Source organism: Onychostoma macrolepis, chromosome 17 (assembly GCF_012432095.1).
Source record: "Onychostoma macrolepis isolate SWU-2019 chromosome 17, ASM1243209v1, whole genome shotgun sequence".
NCBI classification, from domain to species: Eukaryota; Metazoa; Chordata; class Actinopteri; order Cypriniformes; family Cyprinidae; genus Onychostoma; species Onychostoma macrolepis.
Window position 1 is genome coordinate 14,011,170 of NC_081171.1, and position 17,548 is coordinate 14,028,717.

Here is a 17,548-nt window from a genome sequence, read left to right on the forward strand (position 1 = left end):
GAAAAACAGTGCTTGAACAGTTCAGTTTGGTTGCAGCGTTCACAGAGTTCTATTCACAGAGACTATTGTGTACATGTATTATTGATAGGTGTGCACAGCCTCAGCAGCATAATTCCACAGAATGCGCAACAGATTTCCAGAGATTCAGATGTCTGTCATTCACAAAGCTCTGCCACTCCTGCATTTATTAAATATTTTATCTAAATGACGAATGATCTCATCTGTTATTTATGACAGGGACAAATTCTGACTAGACACATGTGACGTGCTCTGATGTGATTGGGTGGGTGCTTGCTTTATTCAGTAAGAAGTAAATAACAAAATGATACTTTTAACAAGGCTTATGAATTAGGATGAAAAGATCATGTGTTTTTATGACACATAATCAAAATATTTTACTGTATGTGACAGGTCAATACACATTATTATTAGTCACATACATTGGAACCCAGGTGAGTCAGGTGAAGATAAGCTACTGTAGATCAGCAATTCCTTTAGTTCAGGGGGGGGGGCATTAATATAACATGAAAAGAGTTTGTAACCCTATTAAAGCACAGGATAACCTACAGTGAGTGAGTCTTGTAAATCGTGAATTAGCTGTCATCATGAAGCTCGTGCAGCCAGTCGCACTGGAGAAACAGCGATTTAGAGTCAGTAACACATTGGAGTCACAGTATCGATGTTTCAAAATTGGATGCATTACATTCAGAATCTGTGTTAATGGGTCATCCTATACGGATTGCTTGTTGACTAAAAAGATAGAAAATTGACACCTGCTGTTCATCACATACACAATAAACAAATTCAGAATTCACTGAAATGACTCCTCATTGATATCTGTAAATTACACAAAGTCTTGAACTGGATATGAGTTTATTCAGATTAAATATGACAATCCACAGGCGTCTCAGGTTGTTTGCTTTAGCATCCATAGCCCTGAGATCATGGCCTCCCTTACTAACACACATGCCAGATCATGTATTTCTGCTTTTGCCCAGAGGGCTCAAACAGTCAAGAGAGGAAACTGAAGTTTTAACCCCTTCTCACCCATAGCTAAACAGATGGGTGCTGGTAACAATATGAAGGATGGTTTAATAAAATATTCCTGAAAAGTCTAAACCTACCATAGTTTGTCAAATACTAGCAGGATGAAGCAGGGCTGTTGGATTGTATTAAGAAACCAGAATATCATTAGCCATTTACTGCATGCGACACCAAAACAGTTTAATTCATGTGAACTCTTTAGATGTGATGAGTCAAGCGTGAACACTGGATTGTGGTCAGAACCACCCAGCTGATCAGACATGCTGCAGGCAGAAGATCTATGAGGCCTTCGCTTCAGAACCTGTCAAAGAACATTTTTGTCATTTCCCCTGAATGGCGTTCAAGTTGTGTTTATGCTGTAAAGTGTCTTTACGAAGTCTGCAAAGTCATTTGGATTACATTTGGTACTTTATTTATTCAAATGCTGCATGTTTTGTTGAAAAGGATGCGTACAAACCATTTATGCACCTCCCTTGTATTTCTAACAGTCAAATAAAAAAATATTGAATCATTAATCATTTGATCTTTTTTTGCATAATGAGTCACAGAAAATGTCTTGCAGAATGACTGTATGGTGATTCCCAAAGCTTTTTTTTTTGTGCCAGTGTGGTGTGCCATATCTCACACAAGATTCATTCTGCAAGTGAAGACGCACTAAGGAAAGAAAAAGGCAGTAGCAAACTTGTGCAACTAAGCAAAACTAATCTCAGACTGCTCCCTGGTGGTTACATGTTGCAACAGATTCAATTGCGCAATAGTTAACTGGAACAATACCTAGAGAAGTTTCCAAGTTTAGATCAGTTTGCACTGAATGGAGAAATCTTCTGTTAGGACAGTTTTTATTGGGTTTTATGAAACTTTGCAAGTGCACACACAGCAGTGAGTAGTCAACAAACACACACACTGTGAACAGTGGGATGCCATTGTTGCCACGTCACCCGAGGAGCAGTTGGGGGTTCGGTGCCTTGTTCAAGGGTCTCACCTCAGTCGTGGTATTGAAGGTGGAGGAGCATTGTACATTCACTCCCCCCTCCTACTATGTACGGAGACTCAAACCTGTGACCTTTGGATTACGAGTCAGACGCTCTAACCATTAGTCCACGACTGCCTAATTTTGAACCTCAAAACATGACACCACACCACATTATTCCAGGAACTATATGCAATACATTCACTTAATTCATTTTAACATTTATTATGTGCTATTTTTATATTTCTCTATATATTTCTGTGTAACCTGTGGTACATTCAATTACTCTTAAAAGTAAAAAAATATTTATTATATTATTAAATTCACTATATTATCTCACATTTTTTCCCTCTGAATTCTGAGTTAAATCGTGCAAGTTATTTTCCTGTTTCCCGTGTTTACATCTTCCAAAAAAGGTAATTGTGACTTTTTATCTCACAATTCTGATCCTTTTTCTTGCAATTGCAAGATTATAATTCCCAATTTGGACTTTTCTTCTCAGAATTGTGAGTTTATATCACGCAGTTCTGAAAAAAAAGAGATATACACTCAGAATTGTCAGAAAATGTAAAAAATTGTGAGATACGTACCTTTTTTTAATACATACACTACCTTTTTTTAATCCTGTGATGGATTTGTCTTTGTCAAGATAATACAGAAAAACAAAATACAATCTTATACAATCCCCTTACGATCTTTTACACTGATACTTTACTTCTCCATTGCAAACTAGGGCATCTGGGAGTCAGTCCTCTTTCAGACTACAGTAACAATTGCTTCTCTGTTCCGCAGGAGTTTTGATCAGGTGAGCATCCAAACAGAGACTATGTGATGACCGACACCTGCCCCACCCCTGTCCGCTCTCGGTCTAATTCTACGCTAAGCCTGGATCTCACATCACTTCAAGATCCATCTTCTCCCAAACGCAAACACAGGAAGGTAGGTGGAGATATTCTGATCCGGGTAACTCTGTCTGTCTCTATATGTTTGACTGTGGATCTTGTGGAGTGGACATGATATGGACATCACATGGGTGATACGCGTTTTAATCCTTACGTAATATACAGGTATTAAAATTCTCTCTACTTCGTCATTTCCTGTTAAAGGAAAAGAACACACTGATCTTAATTACATCACTAAAGTTTACTGTAAGGAAGAGGAAGTAGACTGGATTTCCTGTGCAGAGACTAATTTGCTTTAGCCTTGGGCAACTGCTGCTCTACTTTCATCAGAGGATCAGATTACAGCAGTCACAGCTCTCTGTACAACGAGGCAAACACTAACAGACGCTGAATTTGTCTGAAATGTATTCTGTGTTCTTTGTGGTCCTTTTTTGAATTCTGCACAGATGTTTTTTGTAGAAAAGTCTCATTGGTCGAATCCTTTGTTCTGTGAACTGTTTCTTGTGCTATGGTTTAACTTACTACATGAAAATACTTGGTAAATAGCAACTGGTGAAGAAACACCCTAAATGTGTTAGATATACTTTTTTATAATTATTTTGTTTATAGAAAAAAAAGTTTGATGTTATTGAAATAAGTATATATATAAAGTTATTTATATTCAGTTTACCAATTAACTGATCTGTTTCAGTTCCATAAACCTCTAGTTAACTTCAGTGTTGTGAATTCCTTAACAAGCCTGCAGAGGGCCGCACAGACTTAACAACTGCGTGAACAACAGCTTAAAAAACTAGTACTAGTACTGTCTTTACCACAACAAACAGAACATTAATACAGTAAAGCTGTAATGTGTGTGAACATTTAATTGTTATGAAAATGTGGATATTAATATGATTTAAACATTTTATAATTAAATATTATATATTATATGTAATATGTGTTAATATGTAAATTATAATAATTAAATATTATACATATCATCACAAAATCCTTTTATATATTAGCAATATCATTATCACTCTTCCTTATACAAATATATACATTTTAACGTCAATTTGCCCACACATGCATTCTGCTGTAATTTCTGCATGGTCCACTTTAGTCATGTTGCTCATTACCTAAGCAATAGATCTGAAATATTGGGTGTCTGTTATTAAAGATTTCCATAACTACAGTTGAAAATATAATTAGACTGTTCAGTTTGACCTTCTGAGTTGACAGAAAGCTAAAGTCAAAGTCACACAATAGTTAAGTCAAACAAAGTCCTCAATAGCAGTCTTGAGGAGGGCTGGCCTTTCTGTTGTCCATAACAAAGCGAACTTCAAGGTTTTATTCCTTTATGGATAACCATGTTATGCCAAACAAAGAACGCACCTTCCCTTTTTAAAATATATTAGCAATAACTTCTGCTTACGGTTTATGTTTCCTGCTATTTAGAAAATGCTTTTCAGCAATATATGTTTTTTTGAATGAATATTCATTCAGTATTACTTTTCAGTGTCATACTCAAAGCACAATTTGCGAGACAGATTGTGATCAACCAGACTGTGAAGTTAATGGCTCACACATACTTGGGACTGAACATGCAACTAAATGTTGAAAGTAGAAATTTGAAGAAATTTGACAATTGCAATGGAGAATTTAATTAAATGTAATCAGTAAAGTAATTAATTGTTATCAGGTATTATTGTTAATATTAAAACACCATATTTTTGTATTCTAATCATCTTTTAATTTATAATTTAATTAGACGTGACATAATAAAGTTACTTAATAATAAAAATATAACTATTATAAGAAAATTTAATAATAATATAACATAATTATTATTACTAGTTGTATTATTTGGCCTTATTAATGTCCAGTAGTCTGTAGGGAGAGTCACGCTGGATAGAGAGGAAGGGTGTGGCGTTTGGTTGGATGTGGTCGATTTTCATACATTGACTGTGGATGAATAATGTTGTTTAACTTTGAGTTGCACAACAGCTCTAAAGTGAACTCGCTTGCATGTGGCATAACCTGCAATGCTCCTGGACCGGCGCCACCAAAGTAAACAGAACATGATTTCGACTTCAAAAAGTTTTGAAATTTTTCTGGCTCATGCAGTTTGCGACTGAACAGCGACTGAATGAGCAGACGCTCTGAATATCGATTGTAATCGAGGACCGAGCTGGATTTATACACGATCGGCTGTTTTTCTTGTTTTCATTGCTGTGAACTTTGGACTGCTTACAATGATTTCTGCGTCCTGATTTTGGTGCATATGTAAAACAATAAGAGAGACAGACTCGATCCTTATTTCCAGCTGGATAAAATGGTAAGGAGAAAGAAATTTTATAATATGTCAAGGGAAAGTATCTGTTTTTTTGTTTTGTTTTGTTTTGTCGCTGTTTTATGGCGCTTTGCAGAGTTTTTGACTGTCTCAAAACATAGTGAGCTGCCTACCTAAGCACGTTTGGAGTCTCACATGCGCGCTCATTTTTTCCAAAAGTGCTGTTTGGATCTTAATGCGTGCTGAGCTGAATGGGAACACGCTTATGATACCCAAAGTGCTGTCTAGGTAGGCAGCACTCGGTTTTGAGACACCGCCTTTGTCCTAGTTTGAGATAGTTACAGTGATTCCGTGAATCACTTCTTTTGAAGAGTTCATTTGAAAGAGCTGATTTAAAATGATTCAATGATGCTTTACGTCGTGGCGTGGTACATTTCTGCTTTTAAAGTCACCTGCCGGTTTATTTTTGTTTGGAATGTTTTTGTCCGAGTATGTTTTAGTTATGTTTCTTATTGTAGTAAAACATGTCCTCGGTTTATAGTTCAGATGCAAAAGCCTCTAAGTGCCGTCTGGAATTTTCTTCTAAAATGAGCATTTTTAATCACTCTCCTATATTTATGTTCAGTTATTTCACTTTAATTGCATAGAAAATGACCTATACTTTGCCATTAAGAGTAAAATTACTGAACCCAAACATAGGAGCCTGATAAAAATGCTCATTTTAGATGAAAATTTCAGACGGCACTTAGAGGCTGTTGCATCTGAACTCTTCATATGTTGCAGCAATGATTAAAAAGTCATAAACACTAAATGTTGCAGTCAACAACAATAAAATTCATTTACAACGCTCAGCTGAAAACGTTTCTATGCGTGTTGATTCAGTTAGGTAGTTACTCCTTCCAGTTCCAGTAAGAAAGTAACTTCATTTTCGCCCCAGCAGTAAAATCCGAAAGAGACGATTCCCTTTTTAATGAGGCTCGGTTCGATCCGATTCAGATCGTTTTATGAATGAATCGTTCAGTCTCGTGAACCGATTCAGTAAAAGGTATCGACTCTAAAGAATGATTCGTTCAGGATTCGGACATCTGAAGTTGGTAGGTGGAGGTAAAGACAGGGAGGAACGTGTGTCAGAGAGAACTGCTCTGTAGAGGAAAAGATCATTTATTATTAACGGGGAATTGGCCAGGTATGAGGTTAGTCATTTCACCTCGGGTGCTCTCAGTTTTTTTATATGCACATTTTTTTTCATAACGTATAACTGCCGCGGGTGTGTGGAATTTATGTTCTTGTCAACGTGGCGCTGCTAATATTTATGTTTATGTATCCGAAAGATGGGACAGATGCCCCCTTACATTTAATTACTAAACTGACTTAAATGTATTTCATTACTCTCTTTTTTTCAGTCATGATATTCTATTCAATTTATTTTAAAATGAAATGTTAAATAGAATATTTAGAATTTTACATTGTCACTTAATAATGACTGATGCAGTGGTACTACCAAGTTCTCACATTTTTGTTTAAGGAACAGTTGCTGTGAATATAATATTTTGTTGGATTTAATATTACCAAGATGTAAGAGTAAGGATGTCAGCTGTACCGTTATGAATCTCAAGGCTATGTAATATCTGATTAGGGTTCTGTGTTGACTTGATTGTTCTGTTGAGGTGCTTCTTCTTGTTCTCGGCTGACTGTATGTTCTTGTACATCACTGGTTCTCTGAGTGCTCGCCAAGTTTGGGTTGGTCTGGCATTAAGATTTTGAAATTCACAGATTGTCTTTAAAGAGGATGTTTTGGGACATGTCTCAAGTTGTCCCGAGACATTTTACATAATTTCTCGAATAATTGTGTGACTATCTTATGTTGAATGCCTTAATACTATAACTAAGGTTATGCAATTTATAATCTAATTAAGTATAATCATGTATAACTGAACTTGAAACCGTAAAGTAGCTGTGCGGTCTAGATAGAGTCATCCAGGAAGTTCTGTTCACACGTGGGGGGAAACAAACATCAGTTACCATAGATACTTTGGTTTTCTAGTGGTAAATAAAGATAAACATCCAATTACAAAGTTGAATACAGAAGCAAGAATACAAGATAATCTGTTGGGAATACAAATAATGCACTCTTTACATCTTTTCAGCGAGTAAAGAGCAAATCAGTTAATGTCATAAGACGACTCTGAAATACAGAAATACACTAAACTCACATTTTTTGTGTATTGCTCTCTGGTGTTATTTTACCAAAATCTTTTATCATAATTTAGCTAGTGGAACTAAAAGGAAAAACTAATTTCTGACTGAAATCTGCAACACTTTAAACACAGCCACGAGTGCTCAAGTTTAATAAGAGTTTTATAATTGAGATCTGTATTTATTTATGTTCTTACCTGTTTTTCCTTTTCTTGTTGTTCCAGAGTTCTGAGGAGAAGGGTGGAGTTCTGAACCGCATTGGAAGCTTTTTCACCCGGAAGAAAAAAAGCAGAACCACATCGGATGACAGGGATGAAAATTTGTCACCGGAGGCAAACAGCCCAACCAGGTACTCAGGATCAGATGAACTGAGACAGACTCGACACAGAGAGATCGACGATTCGGTGTTTGGGCCGGAGAATAGAAGTCCCAGTTTGTGTAGCGTAGCCTCCATTGTTGCAGATGGAGGAGACTTGCCTTTTGCTGACAGCGGCAGTAGCGGACGAGGGAGTGTAAAAGAGGTGGAAGTGTTCAAGGTGAGCAGGGTTGAAACCTCCAGTGACAAGAAGACCGAGAATCTGGTGAAGGAGGTGAACAAGAAGCTCAAGGTGTACCTGGAGGAGACAACAGATACTACAATAAAGAAATGTGCAGACACTCCTATACACACCCCTGACACGCCAAAGTCCTCCGCAGTCTCAAGCGGTACAGAGAGTAAAAAGACAGTTTTGAAAAAAAACATCACAGGCGGTGGGAATTACACAGCGTTGGTTGGGGTGACTCTGGGATCACCATCCAGAAACTCATCATCCTCTGATATTCAGCCTGGAGAACCGACAGAAACAGAAAGCATGGGGAAGAAAAACAGCGGCAAACGAAAATCACGCAAAATAAGCAATCAAGAAAGCAATAATGAGCTTCTTGCCCCAACGAATACCACTTCCCCTGAGGCAGAGGAGAGGTCAGTGCAATCATCTCTCTCACCTGGTCAAGTACACAGAGCGGTGTGGGCGGAAACTCACCTGACAGAGGAGGAGAGTGAGAGCTCTATTACTGACTCACTCTCTTCTACAGAACCTGCGCCGGCCAGCCCAGCCGAGAGTTATTCTGCCCTCGGTGCAGCTCCTAGCAACACTCCTGCTCCTTCTCGAGCTGCACAGCAAGCCATCTTCACCTTACATGCTTCAAAAGACAGCACTGAACCACCAGAGGAGGAAACTCGAGACAGCTTTATTCCTAAACGCCTGCATGCTGAGAGCAATGAAGAGAAACGCAGAAGCTTGAAACTGTCGAAGAGTGAGAAAGTCTTTGCTAAAAGAGTGTTTGTTGGTTCTCAGTCGAGCCTAGACGGGGAAGAACAAGTTGACACAGAGACTCAAAGTGAGACTAATTTGGATATAACGCAGGACGTACGGCAGGTTAAGGTGAAAATGTAAGTACTTCTGTGTTGTGTTTGTGTGTCTGTGTTGGGTTACTGAGCAGCGAGGCCTTTGTTCAGTCTGTACAGTGCAGATTACTATGTGCAATATGATACTTGGGTTCCCATGATTTTGAGTATGAGATAAACAATGACTCTAAGATATTTCCATAGATTTAGGTTTCTGTTGTAAGTATAGTATAATGTTCAAAGGATTGGGGTCTGTAAGATTTTTGAAATGTTTTTGAAAGAAGTCTCTTATGCTCACTAAAGCTGCGTTTGTTTAATCAAAAATACAGTGAAAACAGTAAAATTATGAAATATTATTGCAATTTAAAATAACTGTTCTTGTGTTTAAATATATTTCAAAATGTAAAATATTCCTGTGATGGTAAAGCTGAATGTTCAGCAGCCATTGAGCATCAAGTCTTCAGTGTCACGTGATCCTTTAGAAAACATTCTAATAGTCTGATTTGGTGCTCAAGTTAAAAAATTAAAATGATATAAAAAATAAAAATATATATACATGTTGAAAATAGTTGGGTAGCTAAATATTTGTGTGACACATGGAAGAATAGATCTAACCATAAATGAGGGTTTGCCTAATGTCGAAAAACTGCTGTCTCAGTGTAATATGATTTGATTATCTCGTTCATCATCATATCATCATGTACAGTGTGCTTAAAGTTAATTGCCACCTGTACAGTGGAAATTAAGTGATCACTTCAGTTTCTATAGCAGCTTGTGATTGTGTTATTTCCTTTTGTATGCTTTGATCTTTACTTCACACAAAATGAATTTACCTGAATAATTCTGTGCAAGTTCACCTGTGATTAATCAGCTCTTTTTAGCTGAGTAATCTAAAAACTCTACACAGTTAATTGATATGGTTAATAGTTTAAGCAGTTTAAGTCGTGTGCAATGATGATGTCAATGTTAGAAATGCAGCCAAACATGTTCATAAGAAGTGATCTGAAATAATTTGAGTTCTTCAACAAGAAACATACCTCTATGGGATGGTTTGCCCATGAGATGTCTGTTTTTTTCACGCTTGAAGAATTCAAATGATTTCTCATTAATGTGATGCATGCTGTTGAAAGCACATGAATGTATGGATCCTCCCATACTTGTCTCTTAACATTGCTGTTGCTTTTACGTCTTTCCACAGATTACCAAACCCCAAAAGTGTGAATGTCAAGCAGTCCAACCGACAGACAAACGAGTCAGTAGGAGATTGTGCTGTTTTTGCCCAAGAGCAGCCTCTTGATGAGGATGTAGACAGCCCCTTTGAACTTTCAACAGAAAACAGAGACGCTACCAACTTTGGGGAGGAATTTGATTTCTCAGAAATGCCTATTAATAAAGTACCATTGAACACTGTGATGAGCAGTCATCTAAACTCATCTATGCTATCCAAACGTACAGACAGAGCCACCAGTGGACCAAATGGGGGAATTAAAGCAAAGAGCCCTCCACCGCAAGTTGCCCCTAAAACAAAATCTGTAATGTCTCGCATTAAAAGCCTCTCTGAGGCATCAAAGATAGAAGTGCCTCCAGTACGGAGGATTTCGCAGAAGCAGACAGATCAAAAAGAGATTAAATCGCCGACAGAAAAGGACCAATCTGTTACATTTAATAAACCAAATGAAATCAAGACAGGAATTCCCAAGAAAGCCACACCAGAGGTTCAAACAAAACCAAAGAAAGTGCTGGAGGTTGTTACAGTGTATAGTGTTTCAACAGAAGCTGAAAGACAGATGTCCACCAAACGTCATAACGAGGCAGCATCGATAAGCCCAGAGCGGAAAATGTCACCGACTAAGAGATTGGAAGAGAGGGATGTTTTGGATGCCTCACTAACGACAAAAACTTCTCAACCCACTAAAGAACAGGTCAATCTTTCAAAGACTAAAAGAGAAAGAAGTCTAAAACATTCCCTGTCTGCGGATAAATCCCCATCTTCCCCTTCTTCATTGGAGAACTCTGGTTCAACAAAACCTAACACTGAATTCAAAACAATTAAAGATATCCAAAAGTCAAAAACACAACCAACATTTGCCACTGACAGAAGTCCAACATCAAAGAGTAGTTTTTCCTATTCAAAGAGTAAATTCAAATCAGGTGACACTGGCAACAAAACCGAAACTAAACTTTCTCCCTCAGCGCCTGGCACAGACCAGTCAGATCCGAATATTGAAAAGGAGAAGCCAGTGAACGAAACTCAGCTGAGCGGGCCAAAGAGTCCAAAAAAATTAATGACTGATGTGTCACCAACAGGAAGGAAGCTGCCTCAAACGACGCCATTGAGCCCTCAGAAACAGCCCTTGGATAGAGAAGTTGCCCACGGAGAGAGTGAGTCACATGAACCAGCCTCACTGCCACTTACCAAGCCAGAGAGAAATGAGTCATCACTGGTTAACAGTCCTGTTGCTGATGGAAAATCTTCCAAATGTGATCAAGCCGCTGGGAATGCTGTGGTCAGGGTATCGCCAGAGCTCAAATTGAAAAGCCCTGTTAAAGAGGTGGATGATTTACAGTCACCAACTCCACGTCTCAAAAGTCCCACTAAACTCAAACCCAGGAAAGATTTTAGGAAGGCAGAGCCACCTGCAACTTCAGATTCAAAAACAGACAAAGGCAATAAAACAACAAATTTGTCTGTCACACCCACGGTTGCTTTGAAATCTGACAAAGTAAAAAATATTTTGAAGCAATCAAAAGCCATTTCTGAAAGTGAAAATTGTGATGCTGCAGAGACCAAAGTCACACCAGATGTGTCACTCTCAGAAAACAATGATTTACAAACCAATCGACAGGCTGAATCAAATCCATCAATTTCATCAGACCCACATGTGCAAGTTGCATCAGATAAACAGCCAGATATTACTAAGACAGCTGAAATTTCCACAACATCCAAGAAAGCCCCTTCCGAAACAAATGGGGAGAAATCTGGTGCTGCTGAGAAAGTCACGCTGGAAGTGTCTTCGGAAAAGAAAGATTCAAACTCAGAAAAGCAGACAGAGTCACATCTACCAGTTTCACCAAACCTACATGTCCAGGATGTTCCAAATAAGCAGTCAGTCAAAGAAAAGCCACTTACTGGGAAAGAGAAATGTGGCCTTTTCAAGGAAAATGAAATTTCCTCAATACCTGAGACGGACCAATACAGAACCAGTGATATGATCACTCAAAATATCGGCAAACAATCAAAAGCCAATTCTGAAAAGGGTGAAAAATTTGGTGCTGCTGAAAACACAGTCAAATTAGATGGGTCGCTTTCAGAAAACCAAAATTTGCAGTCCATAAAACCACAGACTGAATCAAATATACCAGATTCATCAGAGTCACATGTCCAAATTATGCCAGATAAGCAGTCAGATGTTGACCCAGACAAGGTTCTCGGATTCAAGAAAGAGACGTGTTCTCTGTCTAAGGCAGATGAAATTTCCAAATTACCCAAGACAGCCAACCAATCAAAAGCCTCTTTTGAAACGAAGGGTGAAAAATCTGGGGCTACTGAAACCAAAGTGGAACTGGACGTGTTGCTTTCAGAAAAGAGTGATTCACACTCAGAAAAACAAAAGACTGTGACAGATGTACCAGTTTCAACAGAATCACATGTGCAACTTGCATCTAATGAGCTGCCAAATGTTGTCAAAGAGAAGTCCCATGCTGGGTTTGAGACAACCAGTCATCTGAGTGGTCAAGATACAGAGAAGTCTCGCTCTACTCAGGAACAAATCAGTCAAGTAATTTCAGAGGACTCATCTGAAACAACCCAGAAGACTGAGACCAAAAAGCTCAGTGTGGAAAATGTTGTGAATTCAGATTTAAAACAACCAAAGACAACTACAAAACTAGATGAAAAGGTTAAAAGTGAAGAAGAGAGTGGCAAACACAAAGTATTAGAGAAGCAACTGGTTCAGTCTGGAGACTCGCATAAAACAAACCCAGAGTGTGTCAAACAGAATGAATTAAATAAATTGAAGCAAGTTGATAAGACACCGGTAGCAGTGATCACGGCTCCAGAGGCTGCTTCTAAACCTGTTCGAAAAGGTGATCAGACTTTAGATCAGCAACCTACATCAGTTAAAATAACAGATAAACTGACTTCCAGAGTGGACAGAAAGAGTGAAGTCCAAATTAAAAATACACAGTCCAACCTGAAAGTCAAGGATTTTGCAAAGCCTCACGATAAAATACCAGCTATAAACTTACAAAAGCTGAAACCACCAACTGGCCAAAGTGTTCATCGGTTTACTTCTCAGAATCTTCCTTTGGACCCCAAAAGCCTCTCACAAAATAGCAAGGCACCATCTAGTTGGTTAGATGTGGACCGAAGTTTTGAAAAGAAGAAAACAGAGAGACGTTTGGATTGTTCTGCAAGTGATGACCATCAGCTTGACACTTCAGATGACTTCGATGATTTCATTCGTAACATCAAGGAGAACTGCTCCCCATTCTCTTTGCCACCAAGAAAACATGGGCAGAACAAAATACCGTCACCTCCTTTTGCCATGCCTGCCATTAAAGAAGATCACTTTGAGAAGATATTTGACCCAGAACAGTTTCAGTTTGGGACAAGAAAAACTGCAGGACCTAAAGACCCCTCTCCAGCCATGATGATCAAGAAGAAAAATGATGAGGCAAAAACCAACCCACCATCCAAACGTTCTGAGGACAGCCTTCTTTATAAAGGTCTCAGCTCTAGACGGGAACAAGACAAAGCTAAAAAGGTCACAGTCACTGATGAGAAAACTGATGGAGAAAAACAGAACACTGAAGTCTCTGGAAAAGTGTCCTCAAGATTGGAAAGAATGTCAATAATCTCAAACCTTGTGAAGTCCCCAAACATGGCAAGAAAAGCCCGTACTGAACCAAGCTCTCTCATTAATGGCATTCAGTCACCCATAACGCCACCACCAGAGGCGGTGCCATCCCCAGGAGATCGAAAGGACATACTGCTGTCCCATGCTGTCACCTCTGCAAAAGAGGGGCTTGGTGATTTGCCAGATTCTGGCAGTGTAAAGGCAGGACCTGATGATTCAGTAAAGAGCCCATCCACACCTCCACCTTTTCCAAGTTTCACAGAAGTCAAGCTACCTGACTTTTTGGAAAAGTATATGAATAAAGGGAAAGAAGCGAACACCATGAGCCAGCAAAGGCCTGACATTGACTCTGTCCCTGCATTGGATTTAAGTCTCACTTCCAATAAATTGAACTCAAGCATGGGACTGCAAGGCATATCAGGATTAACATCTCCATCCAACAGCACTCAGCAGATTCCACTGCCCACACCCACCAGTCTTTCACCAACATACTCAGAGGTAAGAAAGATGTTCAAGAGGACATCAGATGCAAAATTCACTTTTACATGGTGTTTGCATATAATTGAGTCTTCTATAATTGTGTAATTGTGTAATTGTGTTCTGTGTGGACAGAACCACCCTACAATGATAAAAATCCATTCAATCCTTGTTTTAATCCCCAAATAACCTAAACGGTTTCAATTATCAAGCCGTTTTGATTTTCTGAGCAATATGGCATCAAATGTAGTCATTCTTGTCAAAAGACATTTCATGTTCCACCAAAGTACAGAGACTTTGAACATTTTAATTAATTTTTATTTTAATTTGACTTTTCACTTGAGTATGTTTTTGGCTAGATTTTGACACCCATACTGTAACTTTACCTTTCTTAATACATTTTACACCTACAAATATTTATTTATTATTTTAAATATATCATGTTAGTATAATGAACAGCAGGTGCTACATACACTAATGCTTAATGTGTACAAAAGCCTTTATAGTTTTTTTCACAGGGCTGTAGGGAAGTCTTGCTTCACCTTTGAAACTGCTTATGTTGTCTGTACCTGCCTGGTCCTTTTTCAGTGAAAATTTTGTCAGTCTTGTCTTTAAGACACAAGAGGAATGTTAAGCCCTCTAGGCTTCAGTTTATTTTTATAGGTACCACTGATCATAGTACTATGGCTTTGCTGTATTTGAACCAAAGGTCCAGTCAGTGTCTCAAAGTAGTTTTGAAAATGTCATCAATGTTCATGTCAAAAACTTTATAATGTAAATAATGTTTGAATATTAACTTAAAATTTTGATTTCCAGACATCAGGTGTCAGAGGCTTCCACAGACGCCCTGGAAAGGTATTGCAAAACTGAAGATACCGATCTATGCAAAATTGATCATAATTTATAGTAATTTACCATACATTTATTTATTATACATTTTAGTCCAGCCAGTTTACTGTTACTTTCCAGTTCATTATCCACTTTTGCAGTGCTTCAAATAAGAAAGGAAAAACAGTTTAACACATTTATGGAGAGTGTTTCAATATTATTGCTTGCAGATTGTGATATACCAACAACCTCATTTTGGAGGAGAGGCATATGAAGTGTTCAGAGACGTAGAGGACGCCACCTCTCTAAACCTCTCTCCGCTTATTTCCATAAAGGTCATTAGAGGATGGTAAGAGCAGTCACTTCCTTCTATTCAGAATGTGACAAATCCTGTGACATTTTAAAGTGCAAGGTTACTAATGTTAATGTTTGTCTTGTCCTGTTAGCTGGCTGCTGTACGAAAAGCCAGGCTTCCAGGGCCGGTCCATCGCTCTGGAGGAGGGGCCAGTAGAGATAGCAAATGAGTGGGCGGAGACAGAGCCCAGTGGGGAAGTGGGGCCCAACGGCCTGCCACTCCCAACCACGCCCATGGTTATTGGCTCCATTAGGCTTGCATTAAGGGTGAGTCAAAATCGTGAGTCACATGGATCAACGCTTGACCTCAGTACTCTGATCAATCAGTCACATTACCCAAAGAATCTCTTAAATACAAAATAAATAAATAAAATGCGTTACCATTGAACCGCTAGCGTGCATGCTTTGTTCTTTGATAACTTGCTCTAGTATTTTTCTCTCAGGACTACAGCACACCAAAAATCGACCTGTTCACAGAGCTGAATGGGATGGGCCGAGTGTCTTCATTCTGTGATGACACCATAGAGACCTGTTCATTTGGTATTCCTCAGAGTACTGGGTCCATTAAGGTTCACAGTGGAGTGTAAGTGAACTTACATAAATGCTTGCACCCGATATGGGATCTGATAGTGAAGTGATTTATAACTTTGTTGTGCAACATTATATGTTAACATTTATTTGAAATTCCTCAACTTTATGATGATGTTTTATGAAATAATTACATTACAATATACAATACTGGAGCCATTACGCCAGTCTTCAGTCACATGATCCTTCAGAAATAATTCTAATTTGGTAATTTCATGTTCAGGAAACATTTCTTATTATCAGTGCTGAAAACAGTTGTTGCTGTGTAACATTTTTTCTCAGTATCTTAATGAATGGAAAATTCAAAAGAACTCCCATGTATTTGAAACATTATTAAAGTCTTTACTGATACTTAAAATAAAAATCTTTTAAAATAAAAATCATAGTAGTGCATGGGAGCAAAACTCAGAGCTAAAATGAGATATGAAGGACACAAGCCTCATGTTTGTCCTCACTGCATGATCAAGTGGAAAGTTTTGAGGCTAAAGCATGTGACCTATGATTGAAGTTGAGAGACTCCGAGAGAGAAAGAGACTGTGTCTGTTGGAATGTTGTTTTCTTCTTGTTGCGTGTTGGATGGAGATGGCATTTTTCGAAAAAAAAAAAAAAAAATTCTGCCTTGGCATGTTTGTTCTTTGCCAAAACTTCAAGAAGCATGTTTTTAATAACAAAATGAAAGTTACCTTTTACCAGGTTCCTTTTAAAATCCTTTTAGATCTATTCTTACTGTAGTTGTGTGTTTGTAGATGGATGGTCTTTAGTGACCCAGGTTTCCAGGGTCTTTTGGCTGTTTTGGAGGAAGGAGTGTATCCCTTCCCTCAGGACTGGGGCTTTCCCACCGCCTTTGTTGGATCACTGCGGCCCTTGAAAATGGTAATTACATACCACTCATTCCATCTCACTCTGGCTTATAACAAGATGCATGAACAGAGGTTTATATACAACTGTTCCTTTTGCTTTTCACAGGGTGAAATTAAGGTGGAAAATCCCAATGAAATTAAGGTGAGCTTTACATGTTAAATCACATTGAACACTGATTAAGCAAATAGGTGTATTTCAGCTCACTAAGAAAAACGCAGCAACCAAAGACAAATTTTGCGCATTTATTTGGCGAAAGACATTCTGTACAACCTTGGAATTAAAAGTACCTGTTGGTGCAGGTAGTCTGAACCAGATTGAGCATGCCCAGGGGTGGGGTTGGTTCATGTTCTTTGCTCAGCCCGTGCCGGTGTTTGTTCTTCTGATTTCTGAGGTGTGAAAGAGCAGCGGCATTGTGTCTGGCTTTAAAACTACAGTTAGATGCAGTCTAACTTTGGCAGTACATGTTTCTCACAGCAGAGGCATGTGATCCCATAATGGTTTAATTACAATTAAATGTTACTTATAAGAAACAGTCCAATGGTTTTGATGGACCAGGGAAGTCGACTTAGTTTCTGTGAACTGAACCTCATAGCACAGGGCTTTACTTGACAAAGTTTCTGTCATTCCTGAACTCATGTCTTGCTGGGCTCAAAGAAACTGGGGGAAGAATTCCCAGAATTCTGAATATTCTGCCCACAAGAGTATGCACACATAAACACACCCCAGTCAAACCTTGAATGTCAGTGTTTTCAACTGAAGTATTTATGTCATACATTTACATTTTTTAAATAATTTTATTTAATTCATATT

General features: G+C 38.4%; 1 protein-coding gene across 3 annotated transcripts in view; it reads left to right on the plus strand.

Annotated features, from left to right (window-relative positions):
* crybg1a (crystallin beta-gamma domain containing 1a) overlaps positions 1 to 17,548 on the plus strand; it is a 40,909-nt gene that overhangs the window by 15,344 nt on the left and 8,017 nt on the right. Inside the window, exons 2-11 of one of the 3 annotated variants that reach the window (XM_058748678.1) lie at positions 2,807 to 2,953; positions 7,609 to 8,816; positions 9,970 to 13,773; positions 13,840 to 14,128; positions 14,924 to 14,962; positions 15,166 to 15,284; positions 15,382 to 15,556; positions 15,733 to 15,872; positions 16,624 to 16,750; positions 16,844 to 16,879. In XM_058748678.1, coding sequence (XP_058604661.1) covers positions 2,846 to 2,953; positions 7,609 to 8,816; positions 9,970 to 13,773; positions 13,840 to 14,128; positions 14,924 to 14,962; positions 15,166 to 15,284; positions 15,382 to 15,556; positions 15,733 to 15,872; positions 16,624 to 16,750; positions 16,844 to 16,879 — 6,045 coding nt within the window. In that variant the 5' untranslated portion in view covers positions 2,807 to 2,845. Of the gene's footprint in view, positions 1 to 2,806; positions 2,954 to 4,819; positions 5,234 to 7,608; positions 8,817 to 9,969; positions 14,129 to 14,923; positions 14,963 to 15,165; positions 15,285 to 15,381; positions 15,557 to 15,732; positions 15,873 to 16,623; positions 16,751 to 16,843; positions 16,880 to 17,548 lie in introns of those variants that run through there. The other 2 variants (XM_058748677.1, XM_058748679.1) reach the window with 2 other exon arrangements.